The sequence below is a fragment of the Sylvia atricapilla genome, chromosome 17 (genome assembly GCF_009819655.1).
Source record: "Sylvia atricapilla isolate bSylAtr1 chromosome 17, bSylAtr1.pri, whole genome shotgun sequence".
NCBI classification, from domain to species: domain Eukaryota; kingdom Metazoa; phylum Chordata; class Aves; order Passeriformes; family Sylviidae; genus Sylvia; species Sylvia atricapilla.
Genome location: NC_089156.1, coordinates 7,305,648 through 7,329,271, shown reverse-complemented (window position 1 = coordinate 7,329,271; position 23,624 = coordinate 7,305,648). Strand labels below are relative to the sequence as shown.

Below are 23,624 nucleotides of genomic sequence, written 5' to 3'. Positions count from 1 at the left end.
AGGCTCCTTGGCTTCCTTGCCGAGAATATTTGTTTAAATGCAGCAAGTCCTTTCTCCAATGTTGTCTTTGCAGAATGTGGAGGGGTGAGCCTTTTGATGTTTGTATTTACAGTGTTTTCACATCTGGATGTCATTTGTGACACAGGCTCTCCTCCTTTTTCTATCCCTGTGTCTTCCTGTAAAATTCATTTTGAACATACAAGCTCATGTGGCTTTAATGTGTGGTAGTCGGCCAATGCATTTAGCAGGCCTGTAGTAGGCCAATAAAGAGGTACCTTGGGTCATGCTGTGCACTCTTGTAAATTTATCCCGAATTAACCCTGATTGGCATCCAGCTCCCCTGCTGTAAAGATACAGATGTGCATGCTCTTCAACATCTGCTGCTTCGTGAGGAACTGTGCCATAAATCCACAACCCCCTGTGACCTGCAGTCTGGGCTGAGGGTTTGGGGATGCTTGTGCTCCTCTGCTCCCTGGTTGGGGTGGGTACCTGCAGGAGGCAGGTGGCAGCGCTCCTGACACAAGGGCAGCTCAATCCTTGCATTTTCACATGAAAATCCTGTTGGTGTTGCAAGAGGGTGTTCTTCTCCCTGAGCAACACCAAGGTGCAGCTTCCGGTGTAGATCCTTCTTGTGGCTCCCTGTTTCATGCAAGTGGTTTGAATATCTTTGTCCAACAGGTTTCTTTGGGGCTGGTATTAATTCAGCTTCATCTTTTAAAATGCAAACTTGGGCATGGCAGAGCAGGCTCTCTCTGCTGCCTTCACTTGCAGAGGAAAGCCGGGGAATGAGATCAGTCAGAGCAGCCAGAGCGTCGCTGCAGTCCTGCAGCCAGCCAGGATGCAAAGGGAAAAAACATACCCATCAATTTCTAAATGTCAGCTGAGATCCCCTGGAAATTATTTATTGTGTCTGCTGTCGTATTTAATGATTTAACAATATACTAATAATCATAATATATTAACTTTGTGTAGTGATATACCAATCAATATAAAATAATGAACACATCTAATGGATTTAATAGTATACAGATGTTTACCGCCTCTCTCCCTGAAGATTTTCAGATAATTTCTGCAGGCCAGCTGAAAATCAAGCTCGAGTGGTTCCTTTCCCCTACCCCAGAGGCAGTCACAGTGCTGGTGCCATTTCGGGACACCCTAAAATCCTGCTGAGTGAGGGCCAGCGGTGCAGAGCAGGCTGTTGGGGTGCAGAGCAGGCTGTTGGGGTGCAGGACGGGCTGTTTGGGGGCAGAGCAGGCTGTTGGGGGGCAGGACGGGCTGTTGGGGTGCAGGACGGGCTGTTGGGGAGCAGGACGGGCTGTTTGGGGGCAGAGCAGGCTGTTGGGGTGCAGGACGGGCTGTTTGGGGGCAGAGCAGGCTGTTGGGGAGCAGGACGGGCTGTTGGGGGGCAGGACGGGCTGTTGGGGGGCAGAGCAGGCTGTTGGGGTGCAGAGCAGGCTGTTGGGGTGCAGGACAGGCTGTTTGGGGGCAGAGCAGGCTGTTGGGGTGCAGGACAGGCTGTTTGGGGGCAGAGCAGGCTGTTGGGGTGCAGGACAGGCTGTTGGGGTGCAGAGCAGGCTGTTGGGGAGCAGGACGGGCTGTTGGGGAGCAGGACGGGCTGTTGGGGAGCAGGACGGGCTGTTGAGATGCAGGACAGGCTGTTGGGGGGCAGGACGGGCTGTTGGGGTGCAGAGCAGGCTGTTGGGGGGCGGGACGGGCTGTTGGGGGGCAGGACGGGCTGTTGGGGGGCAGGACAGGCTGTTGGGGTGCAGAGCAGGCTGTTGGGGTGCAGGACGGGCTGTTGGGGTGCAGAGCAGGCTGTTGGGGTGCAGAGCAGGCTGTTGGGGTGCAGGACGGGCTGTTGGGGGGCAGGACGGGCTGTTGGGGGGGAGGGCAGGCTGTTGGGGGGCAGGACGGGCTGTTGGGGTGCAGGACGGGCTGTTGGGGGGCAGGACGGGCTGTTGGGGGGGAGGGCAGGCTGTTGGGGGGCAGGACGGGCTGTTGGGGTGCAGGACGGGCTGTTGGGGTGCAGGGCGGGCTGTTGGGGTGCAGGACAGGCTGTTGGGGTGCAGAGCAGGCTGTTGGGGGGCAGGACAGGCTGTTGGGGGGCAGAGCAGGCTGTTGGGGTGCAGGCTGAGTGAGCGGGGGCTGCTGCCCGGGGAGGGGCCGTGCTGGAGGCTCGCGGGTGTGACGCCCCGATCCCGCACGGGGAGAGGAGGGCAGCGGCTGGCCCCGGCCCCATGAATCAGGTTTACTGCTGCAGGCGCTAACCGGGCACGTCAGGCAGCGGGGATTGTCGGCCCTGTGGCCATTGATTAACCATTTATTAAAGCACCTATGAATCACGGCAATAGTAATTATATTTTAAATGTACCTACTAACAACTGTTTTGCAATGGGGAAGGTTAATCACTATTAAACATTTCCTTTGCTTTTCTCCCTCTGCCTGGATCCAAATCCCCTGGGGGTCCAAATGCATCTCAGGGACACAGGAGGCTGCAACTAACATGGAAAATAGAGGGAAAGGAGCCTAACCTCAGCCCATGAACAGACCGGTTGCGGGTCGGGAGCGTGCGCACACACGCACACCAGGCATGCACACGGCCGGCCGTTCAGAGAGCGCTGACACGCTTCATCCACCCTTCGACCGTGTGTGCACACACCCAGACACCGGCTGTGTGCCCGCACACGCAGGCCGCATACCACCACACACGGGCCGTGCACACGCTGGCCGTGCACACAGACACGGCATACACACACAGACCGTGCACACACAGACACAGACTGTGCACGCATAGACACAGACCGTGCACACACAGACACAGACCGTGCACACACAGACACAGACTGTGCACGCATAGACACAGACCGTGCACACACAGACACAGACCGTGCACGCATAGACACAGACCGTGCACGCATACGGGGCACGCAGGGACAGTGCACACACACAGGTTGCATACACGGCTCACACACACTTGCCGTGCAGACGCACGCCGTGCACCTGGGTGTGGGCCGTGCCCTTGCACACCTGTGCGCGCCCCGACAGTCCCAGGGCCCGGAGCGGGCGCTCCCGCACACGCACACGGTCACCGGCATTCACGCGCTGAACTCAGGCTCACTCTCGCACCTCTCGCCTCCCCCGCCCGCGCGCTCCCGCGGCGCGCTCCCGCGGCGCCCCGCTGCCCCGACGGCGGGTCCCGCGCGCCCCCGCGGCGGGGCGGGGCCGGGGCGCGGCGGGCGCGCGCGCGGGAGCGGCGCGGGGCCGCGCGTCTCGCGGCCGGATTGGCCCCGCGGCGCGGGCGGGCGGGGCGGGGCGGGGGCGGGGCGCGGCGGCCGCGGCCGCGCGGAGCAGTCGCGCCGCGGAGCGCCCGGGGAGCGGCACCGCCGCCGCGGAGCGGAGCGGGCTCGGCGCGGTGCCTCCCCGTCCGTGCTTGGGAATAATGGCTACCGAGGCGTGAACCACGACAAGAAAGAAAGAAAGAAACCCGCCGCCGGGGGAAGCCCCTGGATGGGGTCGGGCTGGCGCTGCCTGCGGAGCTGAGCGTTTCCTTGCTCCCCTCCTCGGATGCCGGCCGGAGCCGCCGCCTGGGTCGCTTTTTTAAATTTTTTTCTTTTTTTTTTTTGTCTTTTTTTTGGTGCGTCTGTGGGCTTTTCGCTCCTTCGTGTGTTTTTGGCCCCGCGGGTGATGGACCCGTAGCGCCGTCTGCGCGGCGGCTCCGGGGCTGAGCGGGTGCGGGGGCGCAAACTTTGAGCCCCGGGTTCGGCCGGGGGGAGAAAAAAAAAACCCAAAAAACAGAAAACAAAACCAAGGGGGAAAAAATAAAAAGAAGAAAAAAAAAAAGCGAGGAGACGCTGTGCCTGCAGCCCCTGGAAGAGCGGAGGGAAGGAGCGAGCGGCGGAGGACCGCGGCGGGAGGAGGAGGAGGCGGGGGCCGGCGGGACCCCCGGGGCAGCTCCGGGCCGGGAGCCGCGTTGTGCCGCTGCGGGGGGGCCCCGAGCGGCTCCGCTCCGCGCCGCGCCCGCCCGGCCGCGCCCGGAGGATCATCCCGCGGGGGCCCGGCGGGCCGGCGGGGCTCGCCATGGTCTGCGCGCCGCGCGGTGAGTAGCGGCGGGCGGGTGGGCGCCCTCCGGGCCGGGGACCCCCCGACCCCCGCGGGCTTCTCGTCCCCTCCCCGAAGCCCGTTCCTCGGCGGGGGAAGTGTTTTCCAGCCGGGGAGCTGGCGGCTTTGCGGTTAGCCGAGGGGAGGAAATCACCGTGCTTCCCGCCGGTGTGGTGGTGGCTTCGTGCGTGCGGTCTCTGTGTGTGTTTCTCTTTTTCTTCTTTCCCTCTTGCGCCGTGCTCGGTGCAGCCGGAGAGGTTGGCTCGGTTTTTTTCCCGGCCGCGCCGCCGGTCCCCGCCAGCCCCGGTGGCTTCTTCGGGTTGGTTCGAGCCGCGTTCTCCCGACCGGGGATCGGGATGCGGAGGGGCAGGAGCCGCTCCTTTCCCATTCCCGGAGATGAGCCGAGGAGCGCTCCGAGCAGAATTACGGAGGCTTTTTTGCGGGAGAAACTGGGTGTGTTTAAATAAAACAGAAGGCAAGAAAGAGGCGCAGCAGCGCGGAGCTGCTTGGATGCGATGCCCTCTCGAGCTGCCTTTTTTTTTTCCCTTTTTTTTTTTTTTTTTTTTTTCTTCACCCCATTTCGCACATTCCTCCAGTGCGACCGCATCCCTTTTCCCACCCTCGCGGGAGCGGGGAGAGTGAATATTAAACATTGAAGCTCTGCCTTCCCCGGGCGGCAGCGCGGGTGACCCGCGGACACGGCTGTTCGCGGCCACGCACCCACCCGCGGGAGGCCGTGCGGGCTCCGTGGGCGCCTCGGCGGTCGCCTTGGGCGGAATATCGCGACTTGGCTCTGTCGGGTGTTGCTGGCTGGCTGGCGCTGTAGCCGGCTGCCGGATGAGGCCGGTGTTGGTCTGGGATTTTCTGGCTGTTGAAAACGGTAACAAAACTCAAAAATCCATGCCCGGCGGTTTAACCCCTTCGGTGCTGCCACTGCCTCTCTACTCACAAGGAATAATAGCAAGTCTGAAAATGGTCGTCGTGGATATTTTTTTTCCTCCCGTGTGTCTTTTGGTCAGAGAAATCCCCAGGGCTCCCGGGCCGGGCAGGTTGTGCGGGCCAGGCTGGATCGCGGGGTGCAGGGCTGCCGGGCTCTGCTCCCCTCCCCGCGCCTGCTGCGGGGCCCCTCTGCTTAGCCTGAATGAAAAATTTAATCCAATTAAGAAATTAAACCTTGTGTGTTTAAAGTGACAAATTTGAAAAGGGGAGGGGGAGGCGAAATAAGATTTCCAGGTCACTGGTTAACTAAAGATGGCTTGGAAAAAGAGCTCGGGAATAAGGTGAGGGCAGAGGGAAGGAAAGAGGAACCTTTTAAAATGGCAAAGGCTTGTGTGTCTCTCTGGAATTTAAACTGGTTTTTAGGCTTGTAAAATCTTCTTGAAGTTGCGCATTTATCTCAGGAGGCTGCTTGCCAGCTAATCTTCTCAAGGCATGTCCTGATTTTTTGTAACATTACGGTATCTGAGGTCCTTTTAACCTAATTTTGTAACAAAGATAATTTCTTGTTATGTAAGTTACTGTTCTGAATGATTGCTTTGGGTCTTGGAGAGCGTCCTTAACTGGTCTCCCCTGTGCCGCAGAAACTGGAATTATTTACTTCGTTATCAATTCTTGAAAGAAAGCCTTGCTCAACTGGAAAAGGCTGCCAAGGTATTACAGGAAAACAGTCTTCGCATTCTTCTTTCTAGAGAGTTAAATCTCTGGTCATCCCTGATCAGAATTTACTTCAGAGGTTTATGTTTATGTATAAATCCGATTTTCCTCACATACAGACTTACAAGGGTGAGCTGCTTGAATTATACACACGGCATTAACTTCCCACAAGTGGCAGGCTCCTAATGCTCTCTTCAAGAATTTTCTTCTTTGCTGACAGCAGTTCCCTAAAACTGCCCTGTGCTGAAGCCAAAAGGCACCAGCTTGAGATGCCTGATTTTCTTTTCCAGTGGAGATTAATGCTCTAAGACAAGGCAGGCAGTATTTTATTTAGCTGGATACCAAGTTTTCACTAGTATGCAGTGGGGATTTTTAAATTTTATTTTGTTTGGAAGGTGGGCTATTCTGAGTGAAACCTTAAGCCTTGTTTATCGGAGAGGGGCAGTCTGTTCTCATAAACAAACGAAGGAGCAAAATATATCCCGGTGTTATTCTATCAGGACATGCAGTCATCTGCTGGACCTTGTGGCCTGGGCTGGCTAAATCAAATAGCAGTGTCACACACGTAGCTCTGGTATTTTGAAGTTAAAAAAGGGATTGGAGTATGTCTCGAGTTCCAGTGACAAACTATAGATATTTAGCAGTAGTTGATACTTATTTTCCTGTGATTTTCAAGAATCTGCAATCTTGAAGTTAACTTGGAGCAAGGGGTATAAATATTAGTGATGGATGTTGTTTTTTAAAGTGAAACCTGGTAGGATGTCTAGTGGTGGTATGTTGACAGAAGTGGCAGTGAAAAGGGTTGCATTCTTCAGCTGGCCAGTCTGTGCTGTATGGTTCTTTTGGAAAGCACAGATGGGTTTGTCATTTTCTGCCTTAAATATTTTCTTTCTTTCTTTCTTTCTATTTTTTTTCTTTTTTTCATTTTATTCCTTGAATCCCAGCATCCTTGTGTTGAATGACCCACAATATCTAGGGCTTGTGGTGTATGGATACATTGGAATACAAAACAGTCTTTTTAAATCCATTACAGATTCATTTAAATAAAATTATTTGTATCATTAGAATAGGAAATATAAGATGGTTAATTTCAATGACTTTATTAGTTTGTAAGATCTGAGGTTAGGTAGGTATAAGAATGTGCTACGTTTTGCTTAATAGCGTGTTTGAGCAAAGAGTGGCATTGTGCATCAGAAATGGAAATTTTAGGGTCTCCTGAAAGTCTTTTTTTATCCTTCTGAATAAAGATGGAAATTCTAAACTAGGTAAAGAAACATACGGTTTCACCAGAAATGATTTCCTAGACTGATCAATTACTAGGAGATGTAATGAGAAATATACTCCTTAGGGGGAGGAAGGAGGGATTGCCATTACATAATATCCCTTGGGAGAATTTCTGTATCGCATAATGAGGTTGATGATGGAGCATTTGGGGAAAATGCCTATGGATAGGAATTTGTTCTTCAGATTTCCATCAGGAAAACATATTACTGGGAAACAGGCTTGTTAGAAGTAGTACTGATACATTAGTAGGTGGGTGCTTTGCCTCTGTACACGTTTCTTTTGTTCTCATAACTACTGTGTAAGAGATTAGGTAACTGTAAGATTGAAATATCCACAGAATGAGAGATGTCAGCGAATAATTTCCTCATTTACTTAACACCAAGGGTAAACCATTAAGGTCTGATGTTCTGTTCTAGGCTTTGTTAAATTATTTCTGTATATCTATTGAAAATAGGTCCTGAGGAGAAGTAAATTGCTAGCCTTAATGGGGGAAACTCAAAATGCCTTATCCTCATACTGATGAAAATAAAATATATAGAAACGTATATAGATGGTGTGTGGATTCAGCAAAGCTTGCTAGCTGGACACATATTTTCAGAGTCCTTGTGATATCCTAAGATCACCTAGGCATTGGTGAAGCTCTCAGATCACCTTTCAGATGGCGAAGCAAGCGCTTGTTAAAAGTTACTTAAATAGAGTCGTACTCTTTTAGTAGCAGTTGCCTTAAGGAGGTAAATAATCCATTTCCACACACCTGCCCTTCAGCACTGTTGGTGCTCGGAGTCCAGGGAGCAGTGAGGCTCCAGGAGCCACAGCCTGGCCCAGAGGTGTTAAAACCAACAGAGGAAAAGGCGAACCACCTTAACGCCTCTGTCACTGCTGGGGAATTCGCCTAATTTGAGCTGCTCATTTAAAACCTCGAGTGCTGGTGATTTTAGCAGTGTTTTAGATGGCGCGGCCGGCTTCTGTCCCTGGAGTTGCGTTTGCGTTCCAGCTTGGCGGCTTCCCCGGACAGCCGGGTGCCGGGGGTCGGGGCCGGGGGTCGGGGCCGGGGGTCGGTCCCGGGCGGGGTTTGGGGGTTCAGGTGCGGGGCCGGAGCGCTCGGAGCGCGGCGTGCGCCACCGTGTGGCTGCGGGCGGGCACTGCGCCCAGGTGCGCCCCCAGCACCGCCCCGGCCGCGGGGCTGCGCCAGCTCGGGGCACTGTCACTTGTGTCACTTACCTGTGCTCAGCTGCGAGGTCCTGCCCCAGCTCGGGGCACTGTCACTTGTGTCACTTACCTGTGCTCAGCTGTGAGGTCCTGCCCCAGCTCGGGGCACTGTCACTTGTGTCACTTCCCTGTCCTCAGCTGCCAGATCCTGCCCCAGCTCAAGGCAGTGTCACTTGTGTCACCTGTCCCCAGCTGTGAGATCCTGCCCCAGCTCAGGGCACTGTCACTTACCTGTCCCCAGCTGTGAGATCCTGGTCCATAGAAATGCGAACTACAATGCTGGCTGCCCACTGCTGACGGGTGTCTTACTGTCCAAGTTTGTGCCTGGGCTTGGCTTTCCAAAAATTAGGAATGTGGTGCAGGATTTAAGCACTGAGAGTTTGCATAATGGAATTAGTGATGTTTCTGCACCATGTAGAAACCATTTCTGCACTGTTGCCTTCAAGGAAATGGAAGATAAGCATGAGTGATACTGGTGTCAGGACTTGATTGCTAGTGAGTTTCCTTGCTGACCTGTCCTGTTACCTGCCAGCCAGGGCTTCACAGACAGGGACCCCTGCATTACCTGTGTCAGAGGCACAGGTAGTGACAGCAGGTCTCGAGGTAGCTAATGTAATTTTGAGCACAACCTGTGATCAGTTGTTCTTGGAAACTTCAATTAGAATGGTGCTGTTGACATGGACATAGAAAAATAGGTTCTTGAAAACACCCATTTGTACCTTATATGGCTGCATGGAAAGGGTTAAAGATAAATATGTGTTCTTTAATGCTATAAAAATAAACCTTCTTTTCTGGTGGGTGGTAAGAGGAGAGCTGGAGTTTACACGAAGCCAGCATTTCAAGGTGGCTGTTTGTGTTGTTACCAAAGATATTTCTAGCTTGCTTACAAAACGAGGGTTTTTTTAAAAAATGCTTTTATTTTTGCAAGTACTCAGTCTAGCTTATGTTCTTTATGGAAAAAGTGTTACAGTTAAATTGCTGTGGAAGGTAGCTGCAAGATTTTAAATGTTGAGTTGAAGCAGTCTGGGTACATTGTTTGCCATAATGTTTCTGTGGGGGGAAAAAACCTCTGTACATGGATGCTGTTCCTGCAGTAACTGCTATTCCAGAGGAGAATCAGGGACAATAATGGATATAAATCTTTGGGCTTTTTTTTTTCCTGGAGGAATCAACAATAAAAAGTGTTTAGGCTATTAAGATACCTGCAAGAATATCCTCACTCCAGAGCTGTCGGTTATAAAGTTACAGTGTATTCTGCCTTCAAAATGGTTGGAAATCCGTCATAAATATCTCTTTCCCACATCCCCTCTATCTCCCTGGATGATTGGCTTTCTAGCAAAGCCTTCCGTAGAGGGTGTACTGTAATCCTTTTACGTTCCTCCTTCAGTGCAGATTACGCAGCAAGAAATAATTAGGAGATTAATTTTCACCTGTCACTGCCAATAATAGATAACCTTGATACAGTGACAGGGCGAGGAATTCGGGGGGTGGGGGGAGAGCGGGAAAGCGTTTAACCCTGTCGCGATTGCTGCGGGGAGCAGGCAGAAAATGGTTGCCAGGACGTGACCTCGGTGCTGGCTGTCACGAGAAGGCAGGGACGCGTGAGGCTTTCGGCTCCCCCGTGGATGGACGCTTTGCCTTCGGACGCGCGCCGCGGAATTCGCTCTGCGCCGCAGCGGAGCCGCGCGCTAATCAGCCCCGAGCAGCCGTCGGAGACCTTTGTAGCTCAGCCTTTTAATTCAAAACGCGGTTCTGTTGCTTTTCATGATTTCAATTCCCAACCCTGACTGGTGTTCCTAGGCTGCGAGGGAAAAGGAGCAAACTAATGAAGATGGCTTCATTAGGCAGAGCGTGGTTTTAGCCCTTGCTTCTCTCCAATGAATGCAGCTGAAAAAACATCCCAGAAGTAGCTGAGCTTTTGGTCTTCAGAGAAAGCAGAGCTGAGGTGTTTCTGCTCCCTTTCAAAATTAATTACTAGCTCTCATCAGGTGAGCTTAAAAATAAAGCCTGTGCTCTAAGGCACCGAAGGTAAATGGGGAGAAAAAAGCCACTCTCCCCACACACACACACATACTGGCTTCTTTTTTATTTTTTCGCTCTTTTGTGCTGAAGTTTACAATCTGTTGAAAATGTAATGGGAAACCAGCCTACAGAAAATGCCATTATTCATATCATCGTGAGCTCATTTATTTTATCTGCAATAGTAATGATAAGACAGACTGCTTGGCAATGCTGATAAGCTGAGAAATATCTTAGAGCTATTTGTAAAAGTTAAAGCAGATCTTGGTACTGAGAGATAGGGAAACTGATGAGCCTTTGGGCAATCTGCAGAGCTGAAAGCTAATAAAGATTTTAATAGGAAGGCCTCATTAGGATTAGGGAGATCTATTATCTGCGATTTACACAACACAAACAGTGGGGCAGCTTCAATTTTTGCTTCTTTGTTCATTAAATACTATTGCCGAATGTGAAGCCTTTTAACTCGGATCTGGATCTCTTCCTCTTCAAGGAGGCATCACCAGTTGATGGTTAATAGAAGGGTCAGCTTATGTGGGAGTGTGTTTGCCACACAGGAGCAATGCCAGCAAGCCCTCCTAGCTGGGTACCAGTCACTTGCTGGAGGTTTAGAAATGCAGTTGTTTGTAGGTGCCTGGGTGGTAGGGTTCTCCTTCATGTCTTTTTTTTCCCTGTTGTGAATATTTATAACAACTGGCACTGAACAGCATCTTTAGAAAGAGATAAACACATTGCTATTGTGCTGGTTTTCTGGATGGTGACACTGAAATTCTGCTGTGGGATAGCCTGGCCACCCAGCTCAGCCTAATGGAGTGTCTCCTTCGTTAATTGTGGTCACCTCAAGGATCCGTTCTAGTAGAGGAGCTGTCTCCAGTGCCATTGGGGTTGCTGTGGTAGGAGTATGTGCCATGAGTGACCTGATCCAGTGGTTTGGTAGTTACACACGGGACTGATTTTTTAGCACCACGTACGTTCTTAGACATGTGATGTAGAAAATCTCACTTCTTAAGGTCCTGCAAACACCTCATGGGCTCAACTGCTTTAGTCCTCATATGTAATATGGTGTAAGGTGCATATGAGCTGCTGAAAGAACATCAGTTTACCTGGGTTTGCAGATGTATTTAATTTTTTTTTTCCAAGGACTATCCAGGCAATTTTTGTGCTTGAACTGACTTGTAAAGCAGGAGCAGAGGCTGTGCTGGAAAATTCTTTGGTTTGCATTTGAGGTCCAAACCACATTTTAACTTGATTCTACTAACCTGCAGGTGAAACTATGGTTTTTTTACACAGAGGTAATGAGATTTAATTGAACCTCTAATACAGATTAAGAGCTTTGTTAGGTGATAGCCGTGCTGGATGTGAGAGGCCACATGTGTGACCACACTTGTGTTTGGGAGCTGTCTGTTTTCTTCCCTGTGTGGGGCACGCATGTGTACAAGAGTCTCAGCTTCTCCCCATTTTCATGGCACAGACCAGCTCCTCTGCTGCTGCTGGATCAGATAACCCCAGTGGTAATTACAGTAGCATTGCTTCCATGGAAAAGTAGTATTTGGAAAGCGTGTTCTTGTACCTTCAGTTGCCTTTAATATGATGTAGCAGCCAAAACCCAGAAGGGAGCACCACAAGCCACAGAGAAGTCCATTCTAGAGTGTAGTTTGAGTTCTGCTGGTTCAAACCACTGCTTTCATAGGGCTTACAGAGAACAGGGCAATGATAGATTTAACTCCAAGTGTCCCATCCTCCGTGTGCTTAAGGAACTCAGAGCAGCTGGAGCTGTAATCCCCTCCCCTTTGCCATCAGCAGTGTGGAGACAGATGGGCAGGGCTGGGAGCACGTCGTGCCCAGGACTAAAATCAGCTTCTCCCAGTGGGTTGGTGTCAGTCTGTTGTACCCTGTCTGTAACCACTCACAGGTTCTGTCAGCCAACCAGCGTGGCCTCCGAAAGAAGTAGCGCTGTTTGCACCTAACGTGTTGCTCCAGCAGGGCTGCCATTTGAGACGTTTCTAATATTTATGTTTGATATGAATGAAACTTTTTGTTTTGTCTGTAGACCGCAACGGAACTGGAGCTGACTCGTATCAGGAGTGCCTTGATAACAAGCAAGGTATGAGATCAAGTCTCTCCAACATGGGCACTTGGGACTGATTTAGCTTGATTTCCTGCAGCTGAATTGGTTGCTGTCTCTGTCTCTCACACTCTGTCTCCCTTTTTTTTTTTTCTCCCCCTTTTTTTTTTCCCCCACTGTCTCCAAGCCAATTCACTGTTAACAGTTCCATGTCAGCTAACCTTTTAGCTCAGGGTCTCATTGCACATTTGTGATAAGTCTTCTTGTTTCTAGCACCCTAAACCCTCAGCTATTAATGGAGGAAGTGGGAAGATTGTAAAACAGAAGTAGCATGTGCACTTGCTTGCAGCTGTCTTCTTCCTCGAGGTTTAGTTGCACAGCCAAGCAGAAAAGTATTAAAGTTGAGCTAAGGGAAGGCATGTGCTAGGCTGGGTTACCTTAACACCAGACATCCTGTTATAATTTGTGTACTGACACGCTGCCTCAGACTTGTCCAGCCTGCCATCTTCTGCCATGCTAAAGTTGGTAAGAGCTGGAAACATCTCTTATGACTTACAAGAGAGTGATGACAGCGAAGGAGGAATCTGTTATCCTTTTGCTCTAAACCTGGAAACAAGAGTCACATCAATAAAAATTGCAAGAAGTACCTCAGAAACAGGACTTCAGTGGCAAAATCATGGATGCTGTATTTAGGAAAAGGGTTGGTGTGTTGTGTTCTCTTCAGATACCCTGTCTGAGAACTGCAGTCAGAAGTGCCACTCCATTGCTGTAGCCATGTGTAGCGAGTGTTGAACCTTCTGGTAATCAGGGAGCATAAGCACCCTTCAGTCCAGAATATCATTCGTTATAAGCCGCAGCAAAGAGATAAGAGGAAATGCTTATCCTAACCAGGTTATAGGCATCAATTACAGGTCAACTTTTACCCTGCTGTTGACCCAGATCTGTGACAGTAGCTAGAATGATCATTTCCTGAAATTCTGATCCTTCTTGCGTAATTTTCTAAAGTAGGACTAAGAAACACAAAAAACCTGTCCCAATTTTGGTGCTTGGTTGGGTTTAATTTTCCACAGGTGTCTCTGCTTTCAGTATCCATCAATCAGTGTTACGTGTGCTTTAAGTCAAAGCTGCCATGAAGTGCATCTCCCCTTGCTTGTTGTTGGGTTTGGGATGGGATTATTTGGGGGAGGGTTGGTTTTTTGCTTGTTTTATTTTCCTTCTCTCTCTCAAAAAAAAAAAAAAAAAAAAAAAGAGGTATGCTGTTTCTTTGGTGGCCTTTTATGGTCATCCTTTTTTTCACTATTTTTCTCTGCTGACTGTAGTAAATACCTAATCATTGCTAAGCTTTCATTTCAGAAGTTACAACTTGAAGACTAATGTGGAAGAACTGTAATCAATAATGGCAATTCATATTAGATTAAGTTTAAAAGTCTTGTAGACCAGTGTAATTCAGGATGCTCCTTTGATAGGTAATTTGTTCTTAGGAAGAGCAGTTTTCTCCAGTAACATTTTTCTCGTTGGCTGAGGGAGGCTGATCCACTTGTCATTTTGTAGAAAGCAATCAAGTTTCAGATTTAAAGAAAAATGAGTATTCTCATTTTTGGAAACTAATTGCAGTCCCTTTGATGTGCCAGTTACCCTGATTTATCTGACAGGTGGTATTAAACTGCGTTATATCCATTACTTTCATTTGTCTGTTAATACTCCAGATTTTTCTTGTAGTGTGATAGGTTTCTTTGGCTTCACTGTTAACACATGAACAAACTGTATCATTAGAAGTACTTTCAATCCAGTAGGAATTGGATCTGGTTTGGGTAATTTACCATGTCCATGCTTCATCATGAGGTTTAAAGCAACAACCTTTGAGAATGCAGAGGTTTGAAGGAAAAAGTATACACAGTAACTTGTAGTCAGTCTCTTACTGACTGTTACATTTTGTGAGCATGCCTTAGAGTTGAATCCTCCATTTGCAACAATTTACAGAATATAAAATACACAGCTGACAGTGGACCCATAATTTTGGTTGTTTCTGTTTCGCTCAAAACAAAACACCACCAAAGGCTGAAAGTAGCAGTGGCTTTTTAAAAGTATTAAATCTTCAAGCTATGTGAAATGCTATTGCCATGGATTCCTTTTATAACAGCATGCTTGTCTCCTAGAAATTATGCTATAATGAGGTTTGGTTTATATATTTTACTCCTCTCCTCATTAAAGTGCTATCTCTCGGAAGAAGCGCTTTGTGTTTTGAAATACTGCGCGGTTAAAACGAAGGCAGGTTTATAACGATTTAATGTACTTGGGAGCCAAGGTTTTGCAGCTTTATGGTGAAGATGTTTTAACAAAGGGCTTTATGGTAAGGGTGTGCTGTATTTTAGTCAGGCAGTTGCTCAGGGGAAAATTTCCACTGTGAGCATGTCACAGCAGCAAGGAGAAATTCAGAGGGAAACAGGCCTCCGAGATCCAGTCACCAGCTTGGCTGATATTGAGGCTTAATTCTTCGCAGTTTCAAGCCCTGATTTTTCTTTTTTCCTTTCACTCAAGAAAGACAAAGCCTTCTGCCACATCATGTAACATCACAAGCAGGCCATTTATGCTTCCCATTTTTGTGCTCCAAGGTAGGGTGCAGGAGAGTGTACTGGGAACAGCCAGAGGTGGGATTATTACACCCTCTCAGAACGGAGCTTGGTTTTTCAGCCTTGTGTCTCCAGCATTTGTTATTAAAATTGTACCCTAAAAGTAAGGCATTTTCTGAGTGTTTGTGGTTTGGAAGTAGAGAGGGCAGCAGTTCAGAGCAGTTGCCCATCCACCTCAGCAGAAGACGTGTCCTGGATCTCCCTTCTTTCTCTGGGATACACTTAATATCCCATGGTTTCCTGAGAGCCAGGGGGTTCTGCCATGGAAAACAGGTATAAAATTACGACCAGACATAGTTGTTTCTGGAGCTTCTCAATAGGAACTCACTATTATTGTTAATAAAACAGTGCTGGTGTAGAGGTTTAGGGAATGAGAAGCCCTTAGTGAGGGCCCTGGTGGCAGCCAGGAGACATCACCTCTCATCCTTGAAAATAGTGTGTAGGGAAACTGATTCCAAGTGTTTCAGTTACTGTGTGTAGCACCTTCTCTTATTCATAGTAAATGGTGTTTTACTTTGTTTGAGTGATCTTCTCTGTGTCCCCATGCCCTCAGGTGGGCTGGTAATGAGCATTTTGCCCTGCTGGGCTCCAGCTTTCCAAGCAGAACTTTTCCAAGATGAACATGGCTTCATCTTTTTCATGGCACTATTAATTCTTTCTGGTTTTCTTTGGATATGTTACCCCACTTCCTGAGTTCAGTGCTGCTTGCTGCTAATTGGTTTTGTTAGCTCATCTCAAGAGGGAGGATGAATGTAATTTGGAGCAGTGTTTGGGGGCCAGGAGGAGGGATGGTTAATTTTGACAGAGATCAAAATGTGGCTGCAGTTGAGCCAATAGCACCTCTGTCTGAGGTGATGGAGGACCAAGTGCTCCTCCCCTGGGTTTGTGCTGTGAGTGGATCCCACTGGACTGCTGAGCACAGATAGGATGTCTGCAGCATCAGCCTTGATTTTGAAGTAGTGGCCATAAAGCAAAGACTTTCTCATCCTGTTTGCAGTCCCCTGGGCTGTGCAGTCCCAGTGTGTGTCATCTTCTATTAGTCTCGATGCAAGCAATGACCTTGTTTGTGTGAGCACATTAAGCACAACATTAATAGCTAATTTGACTGCTTTGGATTCAGACAGGCTGCAATCAATCACCTGAACTCTCCTGACTGCAAATATGGTTGGATGGGATTAAGGAGAAAGGATAAAATGCCTGCTTGGGCCAAAACTCTAGGAAATTGCTTGTGAGCCTGTGTAGCTGATGTAACTGTAGCACTTGGTGGAAGTATGTTCTTCACTGGAAAAAAAAAGCTGCAAAAGTGAGGAATGTGTGGTCTTCATAGAGGTTTGTTCCACCTTCTTCCTGCCTGCCAAATACTGGCATGGTAAATGAGACCACCACAGTGCAGAGGCATCTTTTGGAAGATGTTATTTGGATAAGTTTTAACCTGTTCCAGTTTTTGGATCCCTTTTGATCCTCAACAGGATTAGTTTCAGGATGGCAAAGATGAATTATGAAGCAGATAAATAAAAATGGCAGACTGGCATATAGCTGGAGTGGAAAGTGCGGTTAAAATGGTTCTGTCACTGAAGATGTTATTTCCATTAAATGTTTTAAGATTTAATATTGATTTCAGTGAAATTACCCTTGAAAACAGATTTCCTCCAAACCTTTATTTTTATATATTTGTTTTGGAACTGTTTTGGGAGGCAGAAAAATGAAACTCCAGCTTCAAGCAGGTTTTATGTTTTGAAATTGGCTTTTTTCACTGTATGAACAATTTTTAAAATATTATTTTTATTTGTATTCCAGTCATGCCTGTGCACTCTAGTTATGGGCTAAACGTCATTTTGCCAACCACAACGCAGACTGGGGGGGATCAGTTTCTGCCTGAAAATGCTTTGGGCATGTATTTCTGACGGGCTGCATTGATTGCCAGTGCCTATTTGAAGAAAAACCCAACAACATTCTCATTTTACAATATGTTGGCTGCTTTTTTGTTTAAAGAATTATAAATAAATCAGCAGATTTTCCACAAAAACACATATGCTTTCTTCCTGATGAGGACGATGATGCACCAAGGATCCTTGCAAGAGGCCTTGAGTCTCCTTCAAGTAGAGGATAGGGCTGAGGTTGAAACTGAAATTTTAAGTAACTCTCTTCTTTAAGAAGGATGCTGGTGGAGCCTTGTTAGCAGAAGAATTGCCATTTTCTGACTAATTTTTTTCTTTTTGCCAGCATGGGAACAAAGAAAGAAAGGAGGAGGCAGAATAAAAGGCTGTGTGAGTGTACGTACAGAGGCTGCAGCTCTCTAGACTGGTAATGGTATCTGGAAAGGGTCCAGGCTGTTGTAAATATGAACTTTTGTCAATATTCCCCAAGCTGCTTTGGACTCTAGGGTGGGCTTTATTAGCTGAAGGTCACACCATTGTGCTGTCTCCCTCTCCTGAGACCTCTGATACCTTCCTGAAAGGACAGCCCATTATCCCTGGGCTTAGAAGCCAGCTTTCTCTTCAGTGGCGCTGAAGCTGATAAGCTTAAGAGGCATATTTCATCCCCCCACTGCTGCTTTCAGGAAACAAACAGTGTTTATCATTCCTGATTAATTCCAGTTGAACAAAAAAATAAAATAGAAGGCATGTGTGTGTGCACACGTGCACAGGGATGCAGAGCTGAATTTTCTTTGGAGGCTGGTCCTGTGTAAGGTCAGCTCACAGCCAGCAGTGTCTGGAGCTGGAGCTTTGCTTTTCCTGGGTGCTGTGTCCAAAGATGGATTTAGTAACATCAGGGGATCCTGGGCTGTAATCAGTGTAAGGAGAAAGGGGTGGAAGTAGGGATGGGGTAGCAGCAGCCTGAGCATCAAGGTTGGAATTGATTTGTGGCAATTAAGCATTAAGGTTTGTAACAGCAGGCCCACCCGCTGGGAGATTGGCTTTCCATCACCTGGGGAAGATGAATGGCCCCAGAAGAAAAAGGGGCAGGGATTCTGTACTCAGCTACCCGAAAAGAATCGTCAAACCACCATATCTCGCTTTGGTATCTCGCAGCCCTTTTTATCACAGCTAAATTCCTTTGCTGGGAGTTGTATGCAAGCAAGTTGGAAGATAAAAATGCTAGTTGCTGCTGCTTTTCCTCCATTTCTCTCTTTGGCTCTGGCTTGAAATCTGCTAGGAGGTGTCCTACTGACTTTCTTGTTAGTCCTCTCTTACCGGGACCATGTTCCAAAGATGGCTCTCAGTTTCTTAGGGTTGTTTCTTTCCCCTTGTACAGAGATTCAGAGTGTGGAATTAATAACAGTGAATAGCACATGCAACAAATAACATATTGCCCCTGTGTGCTGATGCAGTACGTAAAGCACCCAGGTGGCATGTCCCAGTGGCTGGGTGTGCTGTGTGCTCCTCTCCAGCATGCCCCAGATGGGCAGGACACCTCAGCTGGCTGTGCATCTCGAGGTTTTCGAGTGGAAAATGAGAGTGTTGGCACTGTCCACAGTCCTGTTCCTTTGGATGAACATGTAGCTGCAGCCCAAGTCAGGTCTTTTGGTCAGAGCCCAAGTTGGGTCACAGATCATCTAAGTAATGTATGTTGCATCAAAATTTTATTCCACTTCCAGCATGGGCCGTGTTAAAACCAGGTTCTTGGTACTGAGGTTACAACTGGCTTTATTTCCTTTGCCAGAACAGAGATGGAACAAAATTGAAAAACTATTTTGCAAAGCTATATTTACTTTTTACCAGTGAGGACCATATTTAAAGATGGATTTTGGTGTTATGGCTCCAGCACTAATGTAAACAGGGTCTGATGGGAAAGGCTGTAAAATAATAGGGCTATTGGTCATGTTTGGGGAAAAAGAAATTTCCATAGTGTGTTTCAAACTGGAACAGCTCTGAAGGTTTGGCTGGCCAAGCCCAACTAGCATTTCTGATTTAAAGCTGCTATAGTAGCATGTGGTGGAATGATGGGCCAGGCCAGTAGTAGCATTTTTTTCAAAGGTGAACTACACAAGTCTTTGTGAACTGGGGGCACTTACTTTTGTGAATTTGGTTAAACTTGTCATTCTTCACATGAAATAGAACACAGTTAAGTTTTAGATGAGAACCTCTTTAGATACATTACAGATGCCTTTCTAAGGGCAAAGCAGATTTGAGGAAGATAATTATCTAGTAATCTTAGTGAAAGCTGCATATAGGGTTCTTTCTCCAGATGGGCTAACGTGGTGGAAAGATTTTTATCAGTCCAGTCGTGCACCACAGACTCCAGTAGCATATGTACTTGCTTGGACTCCGAGTTCAGTGATAAGTGAAATGTTAATATGTGCTTGGCAGAGCAAGCTCCTAATTTCCCTTAAAATGGAGGGGGCAGAAATGATCTCATCAGACAAGATGTCTTTGGGCTACAGCCCACTGTTAGGTATGTCCTAGACAGGGTTTATTTACTTGGTGTGGGCAGATTATTTCCCTTTCCCTCCCTAAATCTGGCCTGCGGTAACTGTTAGCAAAAGAGCTTTCCACCTCCTGTATTGCAGGAAGCATTTGAGCTCTTGTTGAAATATGAAGCTCCCTTCCTTTATTAAAATTAAGAACCACTTTCTCACATGGCAAAGTGATAATAAAGACTGAAATTGGATCTATAACTTCATGAAAAGAAAAAGATTTTTTTTTTAAGACAAATCATGCATGGTAATACCTTCATTGTTCTCTTGCTCTGTTCTTTGTATTGCTTAACTCCCTGCAAACAAAGAACCCATAACTGGAATTGTAAAAATAATCCAGGCATTTAAGTCAAAACTCAAAAGGCCCTTGGGAATCTCATGCAAAGGTGTGCCCTTGAAATGGTGGTTTATGAATTGTCTGAGCAGGTTTGAACATCCTGGCCCTGAGGAAATCTATGGGAATTTTGCTGCTGACTTCAGCGGGGTCAGGATTCCACACTTGGCGCTTTGTACACACTGCCAGGCATTGAGCTGAGCCGTCTTTCAGCCTTTGAGAAAGTCTGACTCCCTCCTCACAGGCAGGCGGGAGATTTTCTACTTGGTTGCACTTGTGAATTCTAGTTAAGGGAATTGCTTTTGGTCCCTCCATCTTTGTCACTTACTTAAACAAACATGCAAACTGGAAACATGCACTTGCTCAAGCTTCAGCAGCGAGTGCCTCCTTGAGATCTCTTGTTGCTGATCTAGAACTTAAACTGATTGAGAAAGTGGCTTTAAGTTGGGGTTCAGTCGTGCTTAAATGGAACCAATTGGGCAGAGAGATGAGAAATTTTATTTGTCCTTGCCATTCAGATGTCTGAACCCGGCTAGTTTGAAGTATGAAGGTTCAGTCCCTGAGGTTGAGCACAGATCAGTAGGGAGATTGTGAATTGAAGCAATGAGTATTTCTTCAGCAGTTTATTGCCAAATAATGGGGTTTTGAAAATACAGGTCTATCCAGGGGCAAAGTTACTGGGAAAGAAAGGTACTTAAATAAACAGTGAGGGCATTAGTCTGAAATTTGCATGTAGACTCAGATAACCAGGGCCCTTTAAAACCCACTTGAATGTAGATTTAGCCCTGTTGAGGAGGAGACGGAGCCCCAGGACCTCTCCCAACTCCTCCAACTTCAGTGTCTAATCAGATGTCTCATCCCTGCCAGGGTATTTCTGCAGACCAGTGGTTTGTCTGGCTCTGATTGTTGTGAACATGGACATTATCTTCCTCTTTCATGTCACAGTCCAGGGAGAGGATGGGGGAGTTACCAGAGTTGGAGGGAATTTCCCCGTGTCCCCAGTCTTCCACATTCATGGTGCTGTGGCCAGTGACATCATCGGTTGCTTAAGAACTGCTGTTGATGGAATAGGCTCTGTATTTACTGAATAACAAAACCCAGAGAAGCCATATTCCCCAGAAACATGATCCAGGACTCAAAGATAATTGGTACGCTTTAGTTGCCTCTTCCTAGTTCTCCATCAAGAGAAAAAGTTAAGGAAAACTTACTAGAGAAAACTTTCTAAGCTTTCAGCAACAATATCCCACAGACTGTTGTTCATCCACGAAGCTCAACAGCCTGGTTTATAGCAAACTTGTTTTTAATTAATTCTAGTAAGATAAGGTCAGAAATGTGAGCTGTGTGTCGCTTGTGTTGCTGTCAGTAGCTGGAAGGGGGAGTTGGAAAGCTACATCCCAGGTACATCATAAGAGCTTATTTAGACTTCCCTGCCACTCAGGATTGCAGAAGTGTTGCAGTGGTGGAAAGATTGGCTGTAACTTTTCCATGTTTAGCTGTAATGGAATGTGCAAAAGCTTGAAAATTTCTTGAAGGTGCCTGAGGGAGGCCTGGCCATTGTATCAGCAGGAGTATGCATCAAAAGCTGCTTAAGAGAGGGACATTTCTTAGAATAGTTGCAAAAAGTAACAATCACAGCCCTATGGACAATTAGAGAACATTAGAAATAAATGGTTAATTTTTCCCTACTTTTCTTGCCCAAAAAAGAAGCTTGGTTGTTCCTCACTGTAGCTCTGTCTTGAGTGCTTTCCTTAATGAGCCATCTCCTTCTGTCCAGTATGGAAAGAAAACCAAAAAAGTTAGAGACCTTCCTTTGTCTCCGTGTGATTTTAATCTGATTCATTCATTCCTAATCATTTTGAAGGATTATAAAAGCAAAAACCTGTTAAATCTTGGTTCTTACTTCTTTTCTTTCTCTCCCAAACATCATCATTTGTTCTTTTATCGTGTTGCGTTTCTTTACCCGTGAATCAGCTGCCTTTTTGTCTCTCCTCTTATAACAAAAGTCGGGCAGGAGGGAGGGGGCGATGGGAGCGCTGCTGCCTTTGATTCGTTCGACTCACAAGTGTTCCTTGGCCTTTCATACCCAGGAGTGGATGCGGCTCTTGAACAAATTGGACCTACTTGTTTGCTGGCCTAGGCCATCTTGTTATCCAGCCAGCTGTGTTTTGATCTTGGAGGGCCATTTGAAGATTAAATTGAGACATCTTTTGTTACTATTAAGTGCAGTAATTAAATCAGCTCAGTGTTATTTAAGTGTGGAAAATGTCGCTTTGCTGGCCCATGGGTGTCTGAAGTTGCCATTAGACAGCTGTGTTGCTTCCAGTGCTAATGATGAAGAGGTAGGAGAAAAGAGCCAAGTGCTCTCAAAATAATTTTCAACTCTTTCTGGGTTGTACTGGATCCCCCCTCCCCACCTTTTTGTCTGATATTTCTCCTCCATCTCTCCTCAGTTCGTGCAGAACAAGGTTTTTGGGAGGGAACTTTGTCGGGTGGAGGGCTGGCAGCGAGTGCCCAGTCCTGAGCAGAGGGGTGGAACGGTGTGGGTGAAACATGCTGAGTTCTCTGGATGGCAGCTGCTGCCCCATCTCTGAGTTTGCAGTTGTTGGCTCTATGAACAACAAAGAGGCTGACCAGGGAGGGTGGATCTAATAAATGAGCAAAGTTGACTGCCTCCCCCTGTTCCTCTGTGGTGGGAGTCTGCCAGTCAGGTCAAGCATGGCGAGTACATTTGTTCCCATGAGGGTCATTGTGATACAGTGTGCTGGTGCAGACTGGCCTGACTGTGAAGTGGTGGCACCTGGGAGATGTGAACTCTGGCTCAGGCCAGGGCTGGTATCATTCAGAGGTCACCTGGGGCTTACTGGGGCAAGTCAGTTGCCCTTCCTCAGCCCCCTTTGCCTGCTGTTTGCTGAGCAGATTGCTTTGAGGGAGGTGGCTGGAGGTGAGGATTGGCAGCAGAGAGCAGAGCAGACAGATGCTGGAAAGAGAAAGTGAGATCCTCAGTGGGAAAGGCGGTTCTTCAGAGGTCGAGTATGTTTTAATGCTGGGTTAAGTTGCACAGCAGCATTGGCTCATTGCTACTGGCAGCACTGATCACTTGAGCGTTGCCTTACCCTTCCCAGGGTGTCCTTTAGAACTCTGTCCTACCTCCTGTGTGCAGCTGAACGTTCTCCTTGCTGCTCTCACAGTGAACCCAGCAGCTCTCGCTCGTTGATGGAGGAGCAGCCACCAGGCTCAGCCACTGCCTGTGCCCACTGAGGCAGAGCGTGCTGCTCCATGCCAGTCCACGCTCCCAGCCCAGCCTTCCTGTGCTGCTCCTGGCCAGCCCACGCTCCCAGCCTTTCCTCCTCCTGAGCCTCCTCGTTAGCCTGTCCTCCCTGCTCCCAGCTCTGGGCTCCCATCCCCAGTAATTGCCCAGCAACATCTATTTGCGTTGCTTTTTACGCCGCCGCGTTTTATGGAGGGGGAAGTGTGTTTGCACTTCGCGAGTGTTTCTGAGCCGTGGCAAGGGCAGAAGAATGGCAGATGGGTGGGGATGAGAGAATCAGGAGCGTGATGAATCTGTTTTCCTTACCTTGTTTAAAATTGCCTGTTAAAATTCAGCAGCCGCACCTCCGATCAGCCTAATGGTGTCTGCCATGTTGCGAATACACAGTCATTAGTTGGTCCAATTCATGCATGCTGAGGTAGGAGGGTGATGTGAATGCAAAGGAGCTGGAGAGAATGGGAGCTGGGGGGGCAGGGGAAGGAGGGGGAGAAGCTTGGTAATACAGTGACAATGAAACATACGGTAGTCACACTGGAAAACTTTCTCCTTCATTAGCAGGGATCTGTTGAGTTTCTGCTCACATTAGGGTAATTAACACAAGTACAGATTGTTGAACATCTGTGCAGTTTAACTATATGGCCGGTTCCCAG

General features: G+C 47.8%; 1 protein-coding gene across 18 annotated transcripts in view; it reads left to right on the top strand.

Moving 5' to 3' along the window:
- The window catches only part of FBRSL1 (fibrosin like 1), a 502,004-nt gene that overhangs the window by 394,855 nt on the left and 83,525 nt on the right, over window positions 1-23,624 (top strand). For 14 of the 18 annotated variants that reach the window (XM_066331469.1, XM_066331461.1, XM_066331471.1 and 11 more), the window contains one exon: window positions 12,311-12,364. The exons of the other annotated variants lie outside the window; for them this stretch is intronic. In XM_066331469.1, coding sequence (XP_066187566.1) covers window positions 12,311-12,364 — 54 coding nt within the window. The remainder of the gene's footprint in view (window positions 1-12,310; window positions 12,365-23,624) is intronic. 18 annotated transcript variants of the gene reach the window in all.